Source organism: Exophiala aquamarina (assembly GCF_000709125.1).
Source record: "Exophiala aquamarina CBS 119918 chromosome Unknown aczIA-supercont1.13, whole genome shotgun sequence".
In the NCBI taxonomy this organism is placed as follows: Eukaryota; Fungi; Ascomycota; class Eurotiomycetes; order Chaetothyriales; family Herpotrichiellaceae; genus Exophiala; species Exophiala aquamarina.
In genome coordinates, this window is record NW_013550575.1 from 257799 (window position 1) to 281035 (window position 23237).

Sequence of the window (23237 nt, forward strand, 5' to 3'; positions counted from 1 at the left end):
GCAACTGAAGGGAAGAGGTGGACGGTAAGAGGAAGAATCAGAGACTGAAAGGGCCATACCCTTGGCGAGGGCGAGGGAGTCTGGATACTGAGCAAAAGTGCAGCGTTATGATACCAGCTGGGCGTCATCGATAGAGAATTCGAGACTGGTAAATTACTTTCCATGGTTACTCAGTACAATTGTATCAACCAAATGCTCATAAGTGCGTATGACCTTTCCCATCCATTGCTCTTGGACGACCCCTTCTAACCACGAGAAGCCGATATTGAGGCACATGTCCTCACCAGTCACGAGAGACACCTCAAACGCAGCCCCTATTACATCCGCACTTTGACTAAAGACGACCCTACCTGTCTGCCAACTGTGCCTGTTACTAGCATTTTGCTGGCCACTCTGGAACACTCCAACGTTTGAGAATTCAAAGCTCTCTTCTCTGGATGCACCTACTTTCCCCTTGAAGTACTTGTGAAGGTCGCCGGCAAACCTCAGTAAGCCGACCACGCTATCTTTACCGCATTTTGCAAGCTCTAAGTCTATCGTGGCCTTGATCCTCCTTGCTTCATCCCAGGAGAACAGGCCTAGAGCATCTGTTGTTTCAGTTGGGCGATTGTGCTGTGGACGACGGTGCTCTTCGAGGTACCGAGAGACCCAGTTACCCATGGAGTTTTCATCAACGACTTCCTCCGGCAACCACCTTCTCAAAGACACAGCACCGTCGACGCGCAGTCTATCATATTGATTATATGGAAGTTCTGTGAATACTGCTGCGGCTAGTGCGGCTTCAAGAGCGGCAGTAACACTTGTGTATTGAGATCGGCACAATCTGACCAGATTTTGCGTGATGTGTTGCGAGAATTGAATCGATTGGAAACGACTTCTTTGGCGGCACGCGTCCACGGTGATTTTTGGTCCTGACCAGAAGTGAGGAGGAAGTTTGGAGAAATATTCCCTCCATAAGGATTTCAGAATGAAAGACGTTGAAAGTCCAAGCGGGTGTAGAGCTTCGAGGCTTTGACATAGAGCCTTTTCTGATGTCGGCACAATATGGATGCCTTTTTGCTCTGCCTCGGAGCTTCTCATATTCACTCTCGAGGCTTGGATTTCTTGTGTGTGTTCACAAAGAGCCGTGAGGAAGGACCTATGGAACGCAAACCCCGAAGTTCCATCCGCGATCGCATGGTGGTACACGAAGCAGGCAATAAACTTCGAGCCGTTCTCTGGTTCGTGGACGATAACTAGCCTCCATACCGGAATATCAGGCCTGAAGGGCAGAAAATTTGCATTATGCTGTTCCTCCAACAATCGGTTGAGCTCTCCAGGCCCAAGCTCCTCATTAAATACTTTTGGGGAAGTTAAGAACGTTGTTGCCTTAGCAAGATCGATATGATGCAGTCTAGCAAAATAAGGCGAAGGCGTATCCTCGTCCACAGGGATGGCACTTAGTGCTGGGTGCTGCAAAATCACATCGCCCATTGTGCGGAATATGAGGCCTCTCAGTTGCACAACGTCAATGCTACGACAGGACTTATAGAAAATACTCATGGCGACATTTTTGTAGTAGCTTAGAGAATGTCGAGCACTGGCATGCTGCTCCAGGCGTCCTGATTTCCATGGTCTGTTAGCGGCGGGGCGATGTCAAAAGTATAACGGCCGTGTGCTCACCGAGTTGTCGCAATTTCGTAAGCGACTGTACGTCTCCCATGGGGGAAGACATTGGATCGATTAGAGAACTTGTATGACGCAGACTCTGACAGGTCTTTTACATTTGAATTGAACACTTTAAAGGTCGTCCAATCCGTGTTGAAATCATAAGCACCTTCAATGGCATAAAAAAAATACCATGGTGTACTCACATTTGGTATGTAAATAGACAGGCCAGGTACAAGAAGATGCTTGTAAACTAGAAGTTCAGGTATGAACAGGGGCATATGGCCGCAAAGGGGGAGTTCCTTATCACTTAGTAGATGCAAGGAATCAAAATGAATTAAGGCATCAGATCTACTTGACTTAGTTGTAAACTCTCGGTCCCGACGGCCAAGGCGTATCTTGCTTTGTTCGGCTCAGAAGGCATGGACCCAGGTTTCTGGTGTGCAGCAAGGCCGTCAGTGCAGATCCTAACCATCTTACATTCTTCGTTAATTACAAAATAGCGCATGGGTTGGAACCAGAGGCTACGGCCCCGAAGTTGTGGCTGCATGCCTCCAGCTATCACAGCTACCACGGCCCGGCCGAACGTGTCAATAGGAGTACACCAAAATTTGACTTGTGAATAACCAGTTTCCAAAAATGAAAAAGTGTAGATGAAGACTCTCGATTAACGCACTCCTAGACGCCGATGTAACACTGACGTTCTATTTCTACCAGAAATTTGATTAACTCGGCAAACATCTTGCTCTACTATCGAAAATGTCTCCCCATGCAAGGTCAAGAGGGAGTGTAAGGACTCTGGATCCTTATGGCGTTTGGGAGTCAGGCCCCATCTTCTCTCATGCTGCCACCATAATGGGGCATATACGGATCGTGGCAACAGCAGACCAAGTCGGAGTGGACCAAAACGGCGTCACAACCAAAGAACCCCAGGCACAGATAGAGCAGGCCTTTCAAAATCTTCATCGGACCGTTGAGGCTGCTGGTGCAAGAGTTGAAGATGTTTCTAAACTGGACTGGTATATCGTCAACTACGACCACAAGAATCGCCTCTACCGTAAGTCACTGATTAAGTTTCTGAATGGACATCGACCTGCAACGACTGCAGTTGGGGTGCAAGCGCTGGCAGAACCCGACTTTGTCTTCGAAGTTGAGGCATATGCTGCAGTGAGACAAGCTCCAGTCCGGAATGTGGATGTCGTTGTTGTCGGCGCAGGACTTAGTGGTCTCAAAGCAGCTTGCGACATCCAGAAGGCGGGATATTCTTGCCTTGCGGTTGAGGCCAGAGACAGAGTTTGAGGGAAGACGTGGTCTGTCAATCTATTGGGAGGTGATAAGTACGTTGATCTAGGGGCAGCATGGATCAATGACACAAACCAGTCATATATTTACAGTCTCGCTAAATCACTAGGTTTGTCGATGGTTGAGCAATATATCCGGCGATGTAGTCCAAGAGGATATTGGCGGTGGTATTTCCAAATTCCCATACGGATTGGCCCCCAACGTGAGTTTTACACCCAAGCAGATGAGTCCTTCCTTAGGACTAACTGGATTTTGAGGCACTTTCCGAAAAGGGGGGGGGGCTGAAAACATGATTCTCATCCGCGATCTTTTCGAGAAGACGTGCCAAACAATCGACATCCATAATCCTGCATCTTCTGACGAGACACTTGACAATTGTACTTTGGAAGACTGGGTCAAGCAACATGGAGCAGAACAGTCCGCGCTCGCATCTGTCAAGGTCTGGACGAGAGCAATGCTTGGCCTAGAACCATCGGACATGAGTGCGCTCTTCTTTCTCGACTACTGCAAGAGCGGAGGGGGATTAATCCAGATGAGACCAGAGAAAGAGAACGGTGGTCAATATTTCAGACTTACACGAGGTGAGGGAAACTTTCCCGTTCAAATCAAAGCTGGGACTTACCTGAAGACGACTAGGAACTCAAGCTATTTCGCGTGGTCTCGCAGATTCATTGACAGAAGGGTCGGTTGTTCTCAACTCTCCAGTACGTCTCATTGGACAGACTCCGAAAAGCGTACTAGTCTCTTCTAGTCGGGGGAACATACTGTCAACGAGTGATCGTATATCTACACTCCTTTATACAAAGAAATAGCTTTCTCCCCCCCTCTGCCAGCAGCCAAGGCCCAGCTCAGCAAGGCAGCCAAACTAGGCTATCAGGTCAAAGTCATACTTCTGTACGCTTCACTATGGTGGAGAGCGCACGGACTATGCGGCCTTCTACAATCCTTTGAAAGCCCTGTCTGCATCACTCGTGATAGCAGCGTCGAAGAGCAAAAGCAGTATTCCTTGACGTGCTTCATTTCAGGCAAATTGGGAATCGCTTTCTCAACCGGCACCCAACAGGCACGATTCGATTCTGTTCTTGAACAGATCAAACGTGGTTACGGGCCTTTTACTGGTGGAGTACCTGAACCCTTAGCCATCACAGAGCACGAATGGTCCAAGGACCAATGGGCACAAGGCTGCCCTTGTCCCGCTTTGCCTCCAGGTGTAATGACGGGGTTCGGTCATGCCTTGAGAACATCCCATGGTAAAATTCACTTTGTTGGGACAGAAACTTCGTTTGAATGGAAGGGATACATGGATGGTGCTGTTAGATCGGGAGAGACAGGAGCCAAAGGAGGTCATCCAGATCATGAGTAGGCCTAGGCTCTGAGTAGAGATCCCAAGATTCGATTGTGCCTGATTATTCCGACCAATGGATCAAAATTGTAATGAATCCTTGCGAGAATTTCGTTCGGCATTTATGTGTTTGTTGGTCAATATTATCGCCCTAAAGACCAACCCCTCTTTAGCTTCAATATCATGTATGGTGTTGTTGATCAGGGGGAGGTCCTAATCTGGACCTATGTGTGATTTCAACCCGATGGATTCTGATACAGTGCACCTTCTGCATTATACTGTGTAGTCTGGAGCCGAAGAGCCGAGTACCAAGCTTCTAACCATATCACATACTTTCCTTGAAGTATAAGATTGACCGGTACCATCGACTCTTTGATGATAAGGAAATACTTTCAGAGTAAGATGTCTCCAATCATCCGCCTGTGAAGTGGAGCTGAAGAGAACAGACTTGCATCTACGGATCTAAGGCAGGCTATCATCACTCTACTTTGGCAATACTTTATTAGTTAGACATCCACTTAGTCACAGCATGGGCACGATCGAGGCTGTTCCTGCGGAGTATCCACCAGAAATCACTGGTTATGCTGAGCTGTGGATAGTCAGCCCCGGCGAAAAGGTCGATATCAAGGTAAGAATTGACCAAACCTTGAGTCTCTACTTACCCGCCGTTCAGAGCCCAGAGCAGCCATAGATCTGCGTGGAGGAGTGGACTGATGCTAGATTTATCCTCTTAGGTCTCCTGCACGGAGCCAGAATATTCTTATGGCACGGTGCGAGTGATTCAAGGAGTGGACCTGCCACACTCACCCAAGCGAGGATTTGAGCAAGTAACTGCCATCGCAACTTGGATGTCCAAGGGCAGGTTCCAAGTTGCGCGAAGTGGATCATATGCACTGATTAGAGAATGGATTCACTTACCAATCATTGACGGCTTCGATGTCTCTTTGTCCTTTCAACCTCATATTGCAGGGTCAGGTACTCACCGCCAGCAACGCATTATCTCCACCCTTGATGTACCTCTCAAAAGTGGATTTGCGGTACTGATCAACTCGGAAGGCTTGATAGAAATCTGGGTTGGCACTAGTGGGACAGTGAGTGCGTTACAAACCAACTTCGCTCCCAGCTACAAGAGATGGGCTAGACTTCAATTGAGTTTTCCAGCATCTAGTGCTGTATCCATATCTCTGGATCCGATTCCATATGTCGCTGAAAAGCGCCACCGGCTCAGTAGCTAGAGTTCAAGCTTTCAGAACCTCTTGTCTGACCCCAGGGCCGCAATCCGTGCTAGCGCTTGCCGGAAGCTACGCCGAAGCGCCAACGAAGGAGTCTTCCCGGGTTACGAACTTCTTCAATGGACGCATTGACAGCCCCATGATCAAGTCTTTGAAGACATGCACCCTTGTCCAGTATGACTTTGGATGCAATATACCTGAAGACACAATTCTTGATATCTCAGGGCGGGGCATCATGGAATTCTGGTCCAATGCTCCAGCACGAGGGGTGCGTGGGCACAACTGGGGTGGTACCGAAGTCGATTGGACAGAAGCGAGATATGGCTATGGCGCCATTCATTTCCACGAAGACGATCTGGGTGACGCGGCTTGGGAGACAGACTTGACAATTCAACTTCCCACCACGGCGAGGTCGGGGATATATGCAGTCGAGGTACTGGCCACAGCTTCACAGAGGGCAAGTCTATATCCGATATGATTACTTTCATCGTTCGGACAACGACTAAAACATCCGTGACGAGTAGTTCAAAGCTAGCACTCGCACTTCCAACATTTACGTACCTTGCATATGCGAATGACAAGCTGGGCGATCCCAGTCGATCGTCTTCAGGGTCAACCGGCGCTGCCTTGTGTGATATACCACACAATCCAACTGTGGACTCTGAACGAAATCTCCGACGTGTCGATCTGGGACTATCCACGTACGACCACAACGATGATTCAGGCAGCCTGTATTCGACCGCAAAAAGGCCCATTATGAACTGAAGCCCGGATTCGTCTTGTATGGCCTGGGCCGCCCTCGGGATCTTAGTGCAGAATCCATGATGATTGGATTTCTGGAGCAGTCCGGGATTTCATATAATATCCTGACTGACCATGATTTGCACTGTCAGGGAGTGTCATCTTTATTACCGTACGGTGTTGTGGTAACCGGGGTCATCCCGGATACCCCACCCTTGAAGTGTATAATGCGTACAAGAGCTATGGCAAAGGGCGAGGAAACTTGGTGTATCTTGGTGGAAATGGCTTTTACTGGGTCACTGCTTTTGACCCAGCTCGACCTTGGCGGATTGAGGTACATAGAGAGGATTCTGGTGTTCGATCATATGCACTTAAACCCGGAGAGTGGCATATGAGCATCAACGAAAGGTTAGGGGGTCTATGGCGTTGCCAAGGCCGGTCGTTACATGCGCTCTTTGGCGTCGCATTCTGCATCCAGGGAAGGCCTCCAGGTGTGCCATACAAAAAGGACAAATGCTAGCGATAAGACGGAGTTCAAGTGGATGTTCAAAGGCATCCCAGAGGGAGAATTGATTGGTGAGTATGGCCTTGGTGGAGGGGCCAGTAGTGATGAGATGGACAGTTTTGACATTAGATACGGGAGCCCGAGAAACGGAATTGTCGTTGCAACAAGTACAGGGCATCCGGATGGGTTCGGTATTGCGAGCAAGTGTGTAACATACCCGATCCTTGCCTCAAGAGGGACCGAGACAAGTGAGATTCGTTCTGATATGGTATACTATAAGACGAGCGGTGGGCGGGCTGTTTTTTCGGTCCGCAGTATCAATTGGTATCCGTAACTGGCATAGAATAGCTACAACAATAACGTGGCCATGTTGGCACTCAATGTGATCAAAGAGTTTTTAAAAAGATCAGTGGATCAAGGCCAAGAGCTCAGGGACGACAAGAGAGATGCTGGCTGCAATGGCTGAGAGATTGGAGTACGATTGGAGTGTTAGCTAGATTGGCTTGAAGTACACTATTGGTAAAAGTATGCAATCACTGTATCAACTCATCTTGTCGGTGGGTAATCTCCTGGAGGGAGTATAAATAATGCTTTGGTGAGTACTGAGGAATGAGGTTAATGCTTCATTTAAAGCGGCGCTGGCCAAGCGGACGAGCCTTGACTAAAGCGGCCGCAAAATTGACTGCGGACATTTTTGGGGAGAAACTTTGGTTCATGACCTTTGACATGAAATGCAGTATTCTCCTAGTCAAGATATCTATCCACGATTCCAGATTGTTCTTGTCTCTTTCAAGGCTGGTTTGCTCCCTAATTCATCATTCAACCTTCCAAGTGTGCCCCCCAGTGGGACATGCTCGCATTGCCGAGCAAAAGTCGTCTCTGTCTTGTCTGTTCCTTTCGAACAGGACTACCGCCCACCTCGAGATCGAGACCGTCTTGTCACGAGCTAAGAAGGAGATATACAGCGAGCCCTCCTGTACTTGGTCAACTGCACTCGTATCCTTTCCGCCGGCGCAGACCGGCTAATACGCTTGCCTCGTCCAAGTCAATCTTGAGTCCGGATCAGGTTGCGAAGCGGACGCTGAATGATGGATTACCAAGGCTCAAGGGCCTATTGGAAACGAGGAAAGCAGCTAAAGACTCGGATCTGACGCTTTTAAAATCACTTGACCCAACTGGGCTGGGCTGGACTTCGTTTGCAGAAAGGCTTAAGGGTATCCTGAAGGATCCCGAGGATGTCACGTCCAAAGACTCAATCCTGTTGGGCAAAATTGGTGGACTAGCAAGTGGCGCAGATTGGGTGGATGACCTCGTATATGGCCTGCACCATGCATTTATCGATCATGTCCTCGAACATGACTACCACAAGACCGGCACTGACACGGACCACACAACTACAACTGACCTGCGATTCCCAACAGAATGGTACTCTGGCGCCCGGCAGATTCAGAGAGAAGTACACCTTCATGTTGGTCCTACAAACTCCGGGAAGACCTACAATGCCTTGAAGAGGCTTGAAGAGAAGGCCAGCGGGTTCTATGCCGGGCCGCTACGATTACTTGCCCATGAAGTTTATTCGCGGTTCAAGGCGAAAGGGGTTCCTTGTGATCTTGTCACTGGGGACGATGTCAGATTGGACGATAACGAAGAAGTCTCCATTTCCGCGTCAACAGTTGAGATGGTAGACACTGCTAGGTCTGTCCAAGTTGCCGTTATCGACGAAATACAAATGATAGAATCCGCGGATCGAGGTTGGGCCTGGACGCGCGCCTTTCTGGGTGCCAATGCGGCAGAAGTTCATTTGTGCGGAGAAAATCGAGTCATTCCATTGATTCGAGAACTGACAGCTTCAATGGGCGACACTCTACATATCCATGAATACAAGCGACTTAATGCCTTGAAGGTCATGTCTCGGAGCCTGGATGGTGACTTCAAGAATTTGAAGAAGGGTGATTGCATGGTTTCTTTTTCCATTGTTACCCTTCATGCCCTCAAAAAGCAAATCGAGGTGGACACAGGTCGACGTTGTGCCATCGTTTATGGAGGGTTGCCTCCAGAGACGCGCGCCCAGCAAGCTGCTTTGTTCAATGACCCAGATAACGAATATGACTTCCTAGTTGCGAGTGACGCTATTGGAATGGGCTTGAACTTGTAAGTCTGTACCAACCTGTTGCCGCGTTACCTTGCTGACACTGTTTATAGGAGCGTGAAGCGTATCATATTCCACAGCGTGACGAAGTTCAATGGAAGACACATAGAGCAGCTGACGGTCCCCCAAATCAAGCAGATTGCTGGACGCGCAGGCAGATATCGCAGTGCACATCAAGCAATGAAAGCAGGTGAAAGTAAAACATCGACCTCTGCGAGTGTCGGTCTCGTCACCACGCTCAATGCGACAGATCTACACGTGATCAAGGAAGCGATTGGGGAAGAAGCTCCACCTGTCAGAAAAGCAGGGATCCTCCCACCTGGAGAAGTTCTCGAAGAGGTCTCGACAAGGATGCCCAAAGGTGTACCCTTTGAATACATACTCAAACGTGTCTGTTCAGCAGCGGAAATGCATCCCCGGTTCTCGGTGTGCAACATTTCAGAGCAGTCCTCTTTGAGTCGAGTGATTGAAAATGTTGAAGGCCTGACCATCCCGCAACGCCTTACACTGACAGCGGCCCCTGCCGCAAGCAATTCCAAACAATTACTCGTCGTTTTGAAAGCTCTTGCAACCGCTGTTGGAAAACGCCAGGAGATAACGATAGTGGACGTCCCAGAAATCGAGCTGGAAGTCCTTGAAGAACCAGTGACGGGAGACCGAGCTTATCTGGAGAAGTTGGAAAATCTTCACAAGTCGTTGATTATCTTCCTGTGGCTCAGTTACAGGTTTATCAACAACTTCAAAGATCGGGATATGGCGACGTACGCCAAAGAGCTTACGGAGGAGAAGATCAATACCTGCTTGCTCGAGTTCTCCGCAAATCCGTTGCTTAGGAAGAAAGCGCTTACTTCGAAGAGACAAATCTTCCACGGCACGACGACTGAGGGACCCGAGGGCGCAGACGACCTGAACCTCTCGGGGTTAGACGATTCAGCACCTCCTATTGACTGGTCCAAAGTCCCAGAGCCTCAAGCCATGGTCCGACGCGTAGCAGCGGCTGCTTAAACCGTCTACAATAGCATGATCAGATGCATGTAAATCTGTACGAATACTTCTATTTTCATTTACTCAGGTGCCCCGTGCACGATTGGAGAATACATGAATGTCAGCCGCATGATATCGAAATGTCTGGTTCCGCGGCGAGCCCAAGCTCCAGGAAATTAGAGAGTTGCACTCGAGTCTCGGAACTTCGGACCGAACCAATGATGCCGCAGTATTAAAAAACATGGTTCCACATTTGAGCTGTCTACTGCTAGAGGTACGCCGTACACTTTTGAATCTAGACCTACTCAGAACAGAAATCTCTTTTGACGATGACCAGAATATGTTGAATTCACTGCTTATCGTTGGGTGAAAGCCTGGTCGGCCCCGCCAGCACCTGGATTAGCAGCAGCGGCCTCGCGGGCCTCGCGAGCGATCTGGTCCTCGGTCTTCTTGTTGCCGTGAGAAATCATCCTATTCAATAGACTGCCTGGTCTTCCAGCCTCCTGACCGGACTTTTCAGCCTCCTCAGCCTCCTTAGTGACGAAACCTGAAGTCTCCTCGTCACCAGAATCGTAGTCGTCGAAGTTGGTGGCTGGTGGAATGTCAGCTGTGATGTCATCACTCTTGTAGGGCTAAGCCACGTGAAAGTGAACACCGTCGACTTGACCAGGAAGGAGGAAGCAACGGGTCTGGGAGAGTCTTACGTTCAGGATCTTTGTGACTGAAACGTCGCTTGATCTTCGCTCTGATATTCTCCATGGTGGGCTTCGAGAGATGCAATAAAGAAAGGCTTTCAAGATGTAAATGCTTGGTGTATACTAGGAGTTTATACTTGATGGGACTGTGCTTGGTCTGGGAAACAGGACAGGCTTTTGTCGGAGGAGAAGGAACAAAGTCGTAGAATGTGAGGCGGGGTTGGAGGGGGTTCTTATGATGGCATTCGAGCATACGCAAACACCCATACACCTCTGAGCAAGGCAGCCTCTCGATGGACCGGTGGAGGGGGCTCTGGACCCTGGCGAGCCTGCCAAGCCTTGATATTGCGCTAGTCCATTTTAAGTCTTTGGATGCGGCAAGATTTCCAGCGCCAGACCGAAGGGCCCTAATCCATCATCCACCATCCACGGCCATTCCAAGCGAGGCCCTTTCACGCGGCTCCTTAGCCTGGCATCCTTTCGGCGTCCGGTGGCGTTTTCGAAATTTGGAGAAGCGCAGCCTACCTCGTCGTCAGAAAAACCCTCCATGTCGAGATAGCGACACAATTTGTTCCTATCAAAGGCGACAACGCCTCGAGCCGCCTAGTTGAAGACCCATCCCGCTGGCCCCTATTTCTGGCCATGGACGACTTCAAATCCCTCGAGCTCCTCTCTCTGGTTTCCAAGGTTACCTCGGAACTGCAGAACCATCTGGGGATCAACGACAAGACCCTCGCCGAATTCGTCATCGACCAACATGAAAAATGCGGTGCCAATCTGTCCAGCTTCAAGGAGGCATTGGCCGCAATGGGTGCAGAGTTCCCCAACAGTCTGGTGGAGAGTATCGACAGGTTGATTTTGACCATGCACCCCTCATACAAGAGTGTCAAGAAGTCAACGCAGAAGGAAACTTCGGACATGGACGAACTCGACGCAATCGGCAGGAAGGCAAGAGTTTTCAAGGGCTTGTCAGTACCAGACCGTGAACAACTATGGGATGATTACGAAGATGACATGGTTGGCCAGAAGGCGATTGAAGAGACTGGACCTCCAATACCTGATGACGAAAATGATGATACATTCGCGCTTCTGGAGGGTCTTGCCAGCAAGCCTAAGAACGGGACCAGCAGAGCAAGTGGCCGTAGCAGAAAGAGAAGTCGAAGTCCAGAGCGAGACGAATACTCTAGTGATAGGAGGCAAAGGCAGGAGTATTGGTCGCGGAGCCGCAGTCCGCCGGAAGAGAAGCGCTCAAGACGGCATCGGAACGACGACTACGGCCGCAACTATGAGGCACGACAGAATGGCCACAGGAATCGACACGATGACAGGAGAAATGGCCATAACAAGAGCAGTCGCCGGCATCATGATAAGGATGAGGATGAGGATGAGGATGGCTTCCGAAAACCTCCTCGAAAGGAAGTGGACGAAGTTCCTGTGCTTTTCAAGGTCTACGATGCAACAATCAATGGTCTTAAGGATTTTGGTGCCTTTGCGAATCTTGATAGTGTCAAGGGAAACCCAAGCGGTTTGATTCACGTTTCGGCCATTCAAGATGGAGCCAGAGTGAACCATCCTTCTGACCTCCTTTCTCGGGGTCAGCACGTCAAGGTCAAAGTCGTCAAGATGGAGAATAACAAGATCAGTCTTTCAATGAAGGAGGTTGATCAAGTATCGGGTCAAGATTTAGTACCCTCGAGACGTATCGCTTCTGGAGCTAATATGGAGCGCTTGGATGGCGTCCCGACGAATGACCGGTACGGGAACTTAAGCTCAAGTGTGCCCGTCATAGAAGATGATTACAATGCGAGGTCCAAAAGGAACAAAAAGCGAATGACATCTCCAGAAAGATGGGAGATCAAACAGCTTATTGCTTCGGGTGCCATTTCAGCACAAGACTACCCCGATATTGACGAAGAATACAACGCAACCTTGAATGGTGAGGGTCAATTTGATGAGGAAGAGGAAGACATAGACATTGAAGTCCGAGAGGAAGAACCGCCTTTCCTGGCCGGACAAACAAAACAATCGCTTGAGCTTTCACCTATTCGAGTTGTGAAGGCCCCAGAGGGCTCCCTCAATCGGGCTGCCCAGGCAGGAACAAACCTATCAAAAGAGCGACGAGATCTAAAGCAACAAGAAGCTGCAGATAAAGCGGCTGAAGAAGCTTCCAAGGTCGACCTAAATGCACAGTGGCAGGATCCTATGATCAACCCAGAGCAACGCAAATTTGCGGCAGATCTTCGACAAACGCAGCAACAAACGTCTCGTGCTATCGAAGCTGTACCAGAATGGAAGCGTGCTACTCAAAACAAAGAGCAATCGTTCGGCCGAAGGACGAATATGACAATTAAACAGCAGCGAGAATCCCTGCCTGTGTTCAAATTCCGGAAACAATTGTTGGAAGCTGTTGAAAGTAATCAACTTCTTATTGTCGTCGGTGACACTGGCTCAGGCAAAACCACGCAGCTCACGCAGTATCTAGCTGAAGCAGGATATGCTAACTATGGCATGATTGGCTGTACTCAGCCTCGCCGTGTTGCTGCAATGTCAGTGGCCAAGCGTGTGTCTGAAGAGGTCGGATGTGAACTCGGCAGGGAAGTTGGATATACGATTCGTTTCGAGGATCGGACTTCGCCTGACACTAAGATCAAATATATGACTGATGGTATGCTTCAGAGAGAAATCCTCTTGGATCCGGACTTGAAGCGATACTCTGTCATTATGTTAGACGAAGCCCACGAGAGAACAATCGCAACTGATGTTCTGTTCGGATTGCTGAAGAAAACATTGAAACGACGTTCTGACCTGAAGCTTATTGTAACCTCGGCCACATTGGACGCCGACAAGTTCTCCGAATATTTCAATCAATGTCCCATTTTCTCCATTCCGGGCCGAACGTTCCCTGTGGAGATTATGTACTCAAGAGAGCCCGAAGAGGACTATCTGGATGCAGCTTTGACTACGGTCATGCAGATTCATCTCACTGAACCACCTGGTGATATCTTACTGTTCTTGACCGGAGCTGAGGAAATTGATACAAGCTGTGAGGTATTGTATGAGAGAATGAAAGCCCTAGGTCCATCAGTACCAGAACTTATTGTTCTTCCCGTCTATTCTGCTCTGCCTAGCGAAATGCAGAGCCGAATTTTTGATCCGGCTCCACCCGGATGCAGAAAAGTGGTCATCGCGACAAATATTGCCGAGACATCTATCACCATTGACCAGATCTACTATGTTATTGATCCTGGTTTTGTCAAGCAGAATGCTTACGACCCCAAACTTGGTATGGATTCACTGGTTGTGACACCTATTTCGCAAGCGCAAGCGAAGCAGAGAGCTGGTCGAGCTGGTCGGACGGGTCCTGGAAAGTGCTTCCGTCTTTACACCGAAGCTGCATATCAATCTGAAATGCTTCCAACCAGCATTCCGGAAATCCAGCGCCAAAATCTGGCTTACACTATACTCATGCTCAAAGCCATGGGAATCAATGATCTACTGCACTTTGATTTTATGGACCCCCCGCCCACAAATACTATGTTAACTGCCCTTGAAGAGTTGTATGCGCTGTCGGCCCTCGACGACGAAGGTCTTCTTACCAGACTTGGCCGCAAAATGGCAGATTTCCCTATGGAGCCCGCTTTAGCTAAGGTACTCATTGCCTCTGTGGACATGGGTTGCTCGGAAGAACTATTGACCATTGTGGCTATGTTATCTATCCAAACTGTCTTCTATCGACCCCGAGAGAAGCAACAACAAGCGGACCAGAAGAAGAGCAAGTTTCACGACCCACACGGCGATCATCTCACGCTCCTCAATGTCTACAATGCATGGAAGACATCGCACTACAGCGACCCCTGGTGCTTTGAAAACTTCATTCAAAAGCGTCAGATCGGGCGAGCCAAGGACGTGCGACAGCAATTAGTCTCCATCATGCAGCGTTATAAGCACCAGATTGTCTCCTGCGGACGCAACACGATCAAGGTTCGCCAGGCATTATGCTCAGGCTTCTTCAGGAACTCGGCACGCAAAGATCCCCAAGAAGGCTATAAGACGCTTATCGAGGGCACCCCCGTCTATATGCACCCCAGCAGCGCTTTGTTTGGCAAACCCGCTGAGCATGTCATCTTCCACACACTCGTCATGACCACTAAGGAATACATGCACTGTGCAACGGTCATTGAACCCAAGGTATGTCCACTCAGCTTTCCGTAATACATCCCTTCCCCTCCAAGCATTCTGACGTATAAACTAGTGGCTCGTAGAAGCAGCACCGACATTCTTCAAGGTCGCACCAACCGACCGCTTGAGCAAGCGCAAGAAAGCCGAGAGGATCCAGCCTTTGCACAACAAGTTTGCTGGTGAAGACGATTGGAGACTCAGCTCGCAGAAAAGGCAGGGTAGAGGCGGTGGTGGGGGCACTTGGGGTTGATAGCTGCCGAATCAATCGATGTATTCAGCGTATCTCAAGATATTAACCTTGGGAGATAGAGTAATGATACCCCAATGCAGTGGACTGCCAATGGCTGCTCTATATTAGATTCGCTTGTAGCCTTGCCTTATGAAGTGTCTGAGCGCTCAAGTTCTCTCTTTAAAGATATTCTTGATCGGTTTCAGCACCGGCGGCGCCTGGACGGTATCTTTCGCGCTCAGGCCCCTGCTCTGCCCGGTGCGACCACCACCCACCAACGCTCCACCGCCATTCGCAAGCTGCTCAGCACGCTCCTGCTCCCTCCGCTTCCGCTCTAGTACCTTCCACGGATCCGCCTCATCCTCCATCTCGCGCTTCTTTTTCTTCTTCCCCTTGCCGCGGGCCTTCCCAGCCTCGACGCCCAGCCACAGCAAGCCCTCTTCCTCCCTTTTCTCCGCGAGATCGTCTTCGGCTTCTTCCTCGCGGTCTCGGATCTTCGCCTCCTGCGTCCGCCAGTCCCGCTGCATCCGCGCCAGCCGTTTGTTGTGTTTCGTCAGTGGGGTTTTGATGTTCAGGCCCGGGACGTTGTTTCGTGTAGTGTGCTTTGGTACGCCCGTCAGGGGGAGCGATTGGTCGACACGCAGGGAGAAGTCGGAGAGGCGCTCACCAGGGAGGATCTTGGGTATTGGTGCTGCTGCGACGGCGGCAGGAGTGGTAGTTGACGCTTTCTCGGCGGGCTGGGCCGTTGTTGAAGGATTCGAATCTGGCTGGGACGCTTTCTCCGTATTCTTCGATTGCGATGCCTTCCATTTCCCCTTCCCCTTGCCCTTCTTCTCTCTGACGCCGTCGTCAAGGCCGTTTGGGATCCTCCTGCCTTCATTCTGAAATGCCATGAGACGCGCAAAGGCCTTCGGCGTGTCATCGTCGACGCCCTTGCCAGATTTATTCCTCTTTCTCTTCCGCTGTTGCTGCTTCTCGGCTAGCTTCTCTTTCCGGTCGCGGTCCGAGGTGAATATCGACTCGGATTTTTGGTGCACAGATAGGGTTCGCGCGCGTGATGTTGGTGCCAGGTCGAAGCTGTGCAGGAGAGAGGGGGTCAGCAGTGGACAAAAAGTCATGGGTAGGATCATCGGAGCGTAGACATACTTTGACTCATCCTCGTCTCTCTTTCTCTTGTGTTTGTGAGGCATTCTGGTGGACTTTGGCGGTGGCGGTCGTTCTCCTACTGAATGTGGCCAACGGCAGTATTGAGAAATGAGATGTGGAAAAAAGTTGGACGAGGCTGAGTGCGGGGTGTCACGCAGTCGCGCTTCCCCGCACCATATTGCTTGGCACGCCTGTTGCCATGGATAGGCAGCTACAACTTCGGCGTCCTAGAAGTTTACTACCTCTGATGTAGACAGACTAATTGCGGTGGCTTCTATCTGAGACTCTACACTCTTCCAGGGTAATTTTGCTTAGTAGGTTTCTAACCTAATTAAGTAAAACTATTCCTTTTAGGATTAGCTCGTATCTAAACTGCGCTAGCATCCTCGAGAAGCCGATCGATACAGTAATAAAAACACTCTCTACTATGCTCTCTACCACGCACTCTATCACGCTCCTACGATGCCTACACCACCATCTACACCTACTCGCAAGCGCCTAACGCGAGATCAACGTAAGGAGATCCTTCTTATGCGCCGCCTAGGCTATACCCACACTAAGATTGCAAAATTCCTAGGGGTTACGCAATATACAGTGCAATATATATGTCAACGCCAACAGGCTACACCACAGCATAAAAAAGTAGGGAGACTACCTAAGTTAACTAAAGAGGAGGTAGATCGCGTGGAAGAGTTCGTTATATCCTCTAAATAAATACATCGAATGACATGGGAATAGGTTGCACTAGCCTTATAGCCAAACGGCGAAAGGAGTGCTGAGGCTATTCGATACGCTCTACGCCTACGAGGCTATCGACGTCGTCCTGCTCTACGTAAACCACCTCTATCTGAAGCTAATCGATTAGTACGCCTCGAGTGGGCACAGCAACATCTTAATTGGACTAAAGAGCAATAGTATTAAGTTCTATGGAGTGATGAGACCTAGGTGACTACTGGGCGACATCGACGTACGCTTGTTATACGTCGTAATAGAGAAGAGTTAGAGCCTACTTGCGTAATTGATCGTGTTCAACGTAAGTTAGGATGGATGCTATGGGCCTGTTTTACAGGAAATAGTAAAGGACTACACCTATTCTGGGAGAAGGACTGGGGTACGATTAATAGCGAGTTATATCGATAACGTGTTATTCCATTAATTCACGGCTGGATATAGATAAATCCTGGCCTACTATTCATATAGGATAACGCACTAGCACACGCCTATAGCGAGACTATAGCTAATCTAAGAGATCGTGGCATTATAGTTATTACCTAGCCTACCTATTCACCCGATTTAAACCTAATTAAGACTCTGTGGAATGAAATTAAGGATTAGTTAGCATACTACTATCTAGAGGACAAGGCATCGTATGATCAACTACGACAACGAGTTACAGAGGCTTGAAATACGATTGGCAATGATCTATTGGAGCAATTGATTACTACAATCCCAAAGAGGTGTAGAATGTTATCGCTGCAAACGGGATGCATACCAAGTGGTAATCTATATAGGGAATAGCATGAAACTAGATAGCGGAGCATCTTGCAAACTAAGCAAAATTACCCTGGAAGAGTGTACTACCACGGATGTGGGAACAGCCAAATCGAGATAGGATCATCGGGCTCAACTTTTAAAGTTGGGACCAGTTTATCTCTCTAATTAGGCTTGCGATGACTAACAGGTCGTTGTCACCCAAGTAGTTCTCCCTTTCTCTGATGAGGACCTAGCTAGATCCGTAAGCGAGGCAGACTCATGTTCTCAAAGCAGTTTACTCACCTTCGCACGAAGTTTGAGGCTCCCATGTATTCGAGCAGCCAAGACTGCTTCTCTTGATGCCTTCCAGCCGTCTGTTGCCCGAACCCCACTGTGCAAGCCGAGCCGCCTTCGCTAATATCCACGGCATCTGTTGACAGTAATACCCTTAAGTCCTATCTCGGTTGCCTGCCTAGGTACGTTGGGCTTCAAACTATCAAGCAGTATTGGTCACTGCTGCAGGCTCCAATCTCGAATCAACACGTAGCAATTCTCAGCGCCCTGCATAAGGGGATCACTCTGCATTGCTTTTGATGTCTCCTGATCAGAGAGGGCCATCATGCATAAATAGATGCTGGCCTCACGGCCTCGGTAGGTCATCCCTCACTCGAAATTGTCATCCTCTTCCATCTGATCAGGCTGAGCAACTAAAGCGTACTCTCGGAGTGTTTCTCAAACGCCTTCTACGTGGCAAGGCTGCAGATAAAGAGTTTTTCTATACCGCAATGCGCGGTGGAATTACGCCTTGCGTCCAGTTTATGTTTACAGGCAGACAGGAAGATCGTCAAGCCCTTCCAGTTATGTCTCCTACCAGTAACCGCGCTGCCGACGAAGACGACGGTATGAGCATCGTTCAGGTTCCGTATGGAGGCGGCCAGGTCCAACCATACACAGTCGGACCACGGATCATCAACCAGGGCCACCTAAAGATCCACTCGGACTACGCTGGAGGTGCTGAAATAGTCAACGTACCCGGAAGCACAATGGAGCTTGTGGGTTCGCCATACAGTACTGCTCCTGATTCGCTAGGGGGAACTACTCCAAGCACGCGTACCCTCGCCCCAGCCGCGGCGAATCCTGTTGTTTACTACTATTGCCTATCCTGTATGGCTAAATACTTCACACAGGAGCGCCTCGACCAGCATGTCAAAGAGTATCCGCATTATTGTCCGGCATGCAACTCATGTCGCAAGATGAACGGAGCTCACGGGGACTCTTCTTGTTGCCGTAACGAAAACGGTAATCGGATATACTGGATCCCAGGAAAAGGGGGAGCAGTAAATTATAAGCGATGACATGCATGCGAGCGAACCTGGACGATGACTTCCAAGCAACTTCAATGTAAGATTATGTCGCTGTCGCACCATTCCTCAACCAAATGCAGGAGTTCGGTCCCAGTTTCTCGTGTTCTCCTAGCTGTGTGATCAGTCTGGCGGTCGTTTTATTGAGCACATGGATTTTCCTAGGTGGCTTGGGCTTCTAATGTCACTTATGACTTTTTATGGCAACGTTAGCTAGTTTGGACTGATAACAAAGGCGTTGCTACAACAATTCAAGCTTCGCGGGGTCTGGGGGAGCGGGGGCACTACAAGTAGAGCCAACGGGGGGCAACTCCCTGGGCACTCACTGGGTCCTCGCGTATTATTGAGTTAGAAGGCCAATCAGGGATTTTCGACGACAGAAATGTTCGACTCACCAGCTCCTCTTATGTCCCCGCGAAAAAACTTTGGACGTCAGGTGATGGACAACCATAACATACTGTGGTTGATGCTCGAGGCATTTGTCCAGCTTGATAACAGACGACCCCTCACCTCTCCTCGCCACCCCTAGCTATAATTAACATGTCAACTGTGGTACATACCCCTATAGCTAAGTTGCTGTATACCAAACTTCGGCTCGTAGCCAAATTTGTGAAACATTAAAACCCTTCTCAGAAATCCTGTATACACTCGACTCTTCTTGCGGCTGAGGTACTGTTGTGGAAACCCGAAGAAAACAGCCATCCACGGAAGTAGACCAATCATGCCGACGGCAGGTGAGTCCCTATCTCGAGGTGACGGTCTCGAGAACACTGCCTGGTCACTGGAGGCTAACTGGGGCCAGTGGTGACTGGATGCAACTCTGGCATAGGCCATGCCCTGGCCAAGGTCCTTTTGAAAGAGGTATGTACGCTACTATTAGAGAGGAAAGCGAACAAGATCCCCTGTGGTTTGGCCGTTGAGGACTTCTACTGACAATTCGGCGCTGCAACAACGATAAAGGGACACTACGTCTACGCTGTGGACAGAGACGCTGGGGAGAACCTACTAGGCCTTGCAGGAGAAAATTGTCAAATCGGTCGGTTAGATGTAGCATCGATCGAGTCGATTCGAGAGTTCAAGATTGCTATCGGAGACCGGAAGGTGAACGTCTTGCTTAATATTGCTGGTAGGTTATCAACTCCGCGAAAGCCACGATTCCTCGTCAAGCACACAAGGAGTTAGTCGGTTGATGCCCCCTTTTTCAACCCAGGGGTCATGCCAAACAAACACTACGACACGCTCAATGATCTCACGCTGGAGGTTACCAACACAACCTTTTTGATTAACACGTTCGGCCCATTCTTCTTGACGCAAGCACTCATGCCGAACATTCTCGCCGCGGACGAACCGAGACACATTGCCGTGATGTCGTCGCGCGTAGGATCCATAGCCGACAACAGCTCGGGGGGTGCTTACGCATATCGTGCATCCAAGACGGCAGTGAACAGTATTTTCAAGAACATGGCCGTGGAGCTAAAGGAGAAGCAAGTGGTGGTGAGCATGTTGCATCCGGGATTCACCAAGACCGGCTTGGATCCTGATATTTGGAAGATGGAGGAGGCCGTGGAGGCGGACGAGGCTGCGAGTAAACTGTGGCAGCTGTTGAAGAGTAAGGGCGTAGATGATACGGGGAAATTCTGGCACAGAGAGGGCATGGAACTGCCCTGGTGATGAGATGAGAGGAGATGAGAGGACTGGGCTTCGTGTAGGCTCACCCACTTAGCTGGAGTTGACAGCTCTGGAGGGCGCCCGAAGCGCCGACTTGGGGACAAAATACAGTCCAAACTTCTAGCATATCTTGTAGGGTCTCGAGTCTGGCACTGCTGCGTCCGGTTGATATATCCGACTGGTAATGAGGTCGACACGTTCAAACGGGTAGAGGCGAGCCTTGAAACAGGATGGCAAAGCCAGATAGGGTGCTGGCGACGAAACCCGCTAATGAAGTGCTAAAGCCCACATCCCAGAACAGCGGTGTCCACGGATCATTCGCTCTTCAAATATTTGCTCATTTCTCTTGTATAGAGCACAGTATTCTCAGTTATGATGCCAGGGTGACAGCTGATGATGGCTGGGTTCCTTCCTCGTGGAGGAGTCACGTGAGCTCACGTGCACACAATCTCAGGGGCAGAGCAACTCGAAGCCATATTCGTACGTAAACTTGACAGGTCAAGCAGTCCACACAACCATATTTGCAAAAAGGAAACAGCTGCCACCGTCGGAGGCATCTACTCCCTTTTCGACGCGGTGAGTGGTGTATTCTCGACTCTCAAGTCAAGGAGCGACAAAGAGATCAAGTGCAAACACCCCAGTTTACCGACCTGTATCCGCCGGCCCCCTGCCAAGAGGCCGATTGGAACTCCTTGAGACTCTCAACGTCTCGGCTACGCGTGCCAACCTCGCGCCATCCACGCCGGAGTCGTTTCAGATGACCAAGAAGCGACTCGCTCCCGCCATGATACAGAATCCGGGGAACCAGCAGGTACTGGTACCACGGAGTCGAATACCAAGAAAACTCCAAGAGTTCTTGACTGTTTCGCTTATCCCAGTTCGATGTCGATGGCTGATTTCCCCTATGAATTCTTGCTGGTGTGTTTTCTTTTCACCCTTTCGCAGCCCTTTCCTGTCCTGGAATGCAGGGACTTGGGCCTGTCAAGGCCGTATAACCTGGTATTTTTCGTCTTACTTGAGGCGGTCGGTGTTGCAGATTCGCAGATGTATGCATGTTGGTGTCGATCGATATTAATTGCCGCCTACAGCACATACTCTCATCCCTTAGGGCTGCCGCTCGTCCTTAGATGTCAGCTTTGTTGAAAAGAACGAGTCCAAGGCCGTTCACTTTGGATCTTTGGTCCTACTTGTTTGCTCATATCCCCTTCCCGTCATCCACTTTCATTTTCGTGTTCACGAATCACTTGCTCACAGGAGGTACTTGGGCCTTTTGTAGAATCTGTGTGTTGAATATCTCGAAAAGGCGCTCCCCAGCCAGCAAACATGTCGGTCCGCGCGTACGAGATCACCGGCCCACTGCAAAGATCGCGATCAAACTACTACAAACCACCAATGCCACCGCCTCAGTCATATGAGAGCTTCTACATCGACGAAAAGCTCTCAGGACTTAACAACCCACTCCCGCCAACGCCGCCAGCACCATTACAACCGCACTCACAACCGCAACAATACCAGACGTCCGCGCCGCCGCCCTTTCAAGACGCTGCGATGGTCTCCATTCCCGCAGACATGTTCGACAGAATGTTCCTCAAGTCGCAGGAGAACGCTTCCGGGAAAACCGCCCACCGGCAGTTCGGCAATCCCACTCCTCTCTCTGTCGTAGGGTTTCTGCTTGCCCTAAGCCCTCTTTCATGTGACTTGATGGGTTGGCGGGGCGCTGGCGGGAACGGTGCTGCATCCATGTAAGTTTTATTGGCCCAATTAGCTTTCCCCTCAGGCCTAGTTTGAGTCGTATGCTGAATCCATTACTTTGTCCGAACAGAGGCGCCTTCTTCTTCATCGGCGGCGTACTGATGCTCCTGGGCGGCTTTATGGAATGGGTGGCAGGCAACACATTCCCCTTCGTCGTGTTCGCCTCGTTCGGCGGCTTTTGGTTCTCGTATGGGGCAACACTACTCCCATTCTTCAACGCGTTCGGAGCATACTCGCCAGACCCTACCGACATCACCGCCGGGCTCGCCACAAAGGGATTTAACGCGAGCTTCGGCTTTTTCATGCTCTTCATGGCCGTGCTCTGCTTCATCTACTTGATCTGCTCGCTGCGGACCAACGTTGTATTTGTCATCATCTTCACGGGCCTGTTTGGTGGCTTCATCTTCCTGACTGCCACGTTCTGGTTGACCGCTGAGGGTGACGCCGCGGCCGCCAGAATGCTGTATATTGCGGGCGCTTCCACTTTCGTCTCCGACATGGCAGGTTGGTACTTGCTGTCCTCCTTGCTCCTTTTGTCGGTCGACTTCCCAATACAATTGCCCCTGGGTGACCTGAGTGCTTGGATTCCAGGGTTCAGTGCGAGATAGCCGAACTGACTAGGCTGTTGAATCGAATCTTCGAAAAGGTGTGCTATGTGGTTTGTTCCTTCCCTGGCTCGGGATAGAACCACGAATTCTCCTGGAGCTTCTCAAGTCCGTGCACTCTCTACCGACCTACCTCCTCCACAACTTGGCCGAGGCGACACGCCTCAGCATATTTATCACATGTCGAGACCTGACTAAATCGGAGGCCTCGCCTTGTCAAAGAGAGT

At 50.0% G+C, this 23237-nt stretch overlaps 10 protein-coding genes across 10 annotated transcripts; 7 read left to right on the forward strand and 3 right to left on the reverse strand.

The window, feature by feature from the left end:
• Positions 1-153: 153 nt before the first annotated feature.
• Positions 154-1542, reverse strand: A1O9_10393 (uncharacterized protein; the record flags this gene model as incomplete). The annotated part of the gene is made up of 1 exon (XM_013400554.1): positions 154-1542. The coding sequence occupies one exon, from the start codon at positions 1540-1542 to the stop codon at positions 154-156; it is 1389 nt and encodes a 462-aa protein (XP_013256008.1).
• An 864-nt stretch (positions 1543-2406) lies between these two features.
• A1O9_10394 (uncharacterized protein) lies at positions 2407-2946 on the forward strand (the record flags this gene model as incomplete). The annotated part of the gene is made up of 1 exon (XM_013400555.1): positions 2407-2946. The coding sequence occupies one exon, from the start codon at positions 2407-2409 to the stop codon at positions 2944-2946; it is 540 nt and encodes a 179-aa protein (XP_013256009.1).
• A 292-nt stretch (positions 2947-3238) lies between these two features.
• Positions 3239-4312, forward strand: A1O9_10395 (uncharacterized protein; the record flags this gene model as incomplete). The annotated part of the gene is made up of 2 exons (XM_013400556.1): positions 3239-3653; positions 3783-4312. The coding sequence occupies 2 exons, from the start codon at positions 3239-3241 to the stop codon at positions 4310-4312; spliced, it is 945 nt and encodes a 314-aa protein (XP_013256010.1).
• Positions 4313-4820: 508 nt separating this feature from the next.
• A1O9_10396 (uncharacterized protein) lies at positions 4821-6001 on the forward strand (the record flags this gene model as incomplete). The annotated part of the gene is made up of 3 exons (XM_013400557.1): positions 4821-4919; positions 5026-5518; positions 5562-6001. The coding sequence occupies 3 exons, from the start codon at positions 4821-4823 to the stop codon at positions 5999-6001; spliced, it is 1032 nt and encodes a 343-aa protein (XP_013256011.1).
• Positions 6002-7619: 1618 nt separating this feature from the next.
• Positions 7620-9923, forward strand: A1O9_10397 (uncharacterized protein; the record flags this gene model as incomplete). Its single annotated transcript, XM_013400558.1, has 2 exons — positions 7620-8920; positions 8972-9923. The coding sequence occupies 2 exons, from the start codon at positions 7620-7622 to the stop codon at positions 9921-9923; spliced, it is 2253 nt and encodes a 750-aa protein (XP_013256012.1).
• Positions 9924-10273: 350 nt separating this feature from the next.
• Positions 10274-10489, reverse strand: A1O9_10398 (uncharacterized protein; the record flags this gene model as incomplete). The annotated part of the gene is made up of 1 exon (XM_013400559.1): positions 10274-10489. A coding segment is annotated over one exon (216 nt), but the record flags the coding sequence as incomplete, so codon positions are not given.
• Positions 10490-11239: 750 nt separating this feature from the next.
• On the forward strand, positions 11240-15026 carry A1O9_10399 (adenosinetriphosphatase; the record flags this gene model as incomplete). The annotated part of the gene is made up of 2 exons (XM_013400560.1): positions 11240-14785; positions 14850-15026. 2 exons carry the CDS (start codon positions 11240-11242, stop codon positions 15024-15026), a joined length of 3723 nt encoding a protein of 1240 aa, XP_013256014.1.
• A 146-nt stretch (positions 15027-15172) lies between these two features.
• On the reverse strand, positions 15173-16195 carry A1O9_10400 (uncharacterized protein; the record flags this gene model as incomplete). Its single annotated transcript, XM_013400561.1, has 2 exons — positions 15173-16082; positions 16152-16195. 2 exons carry the CDS (start codon positions 16193-16195, stop codon positions 15173-15175), a joined length of 954 nt encoding a protein of 317 aa, XP_013256015.1.
• A 4005-nt stretch (positions 16196-20200) lies between these two features.
• A1O9_10401 (uncharacterized protein) lies at positions 20201-20656 on the forward strand (the record flags this gene model as incomplete). The annotated part of the gene is made up of 1 exon (XM_013400562.1): positions 20201-20656. The coding sequence occupies one exon, from the start codon at positions 20201-20203 to the stop codon at positions 20654-20656; it is 456 nt and encodes a 151-aa protein (XP_013256016.1).
• A 1320-nt stretch (positions 20657-21976) lies between these two features.
• Positions 21977-23013, forward strand: A1O9_10402 (uncharacterized protein; the record flags this gene model as incomplete). Its single annotated transcript, XM_013400563.1, has 2 exons — positions 21977-22395; positions 22476-23013. 2 exons carry the CDS (start codon positions 21977-21979, stop codon positions 23011-23013), a joined length of 957 nt encoding a protein of 318 aa, XP_013256017.1.
• Positions 23014-23237: the final 224 nt, after the last annotated feature.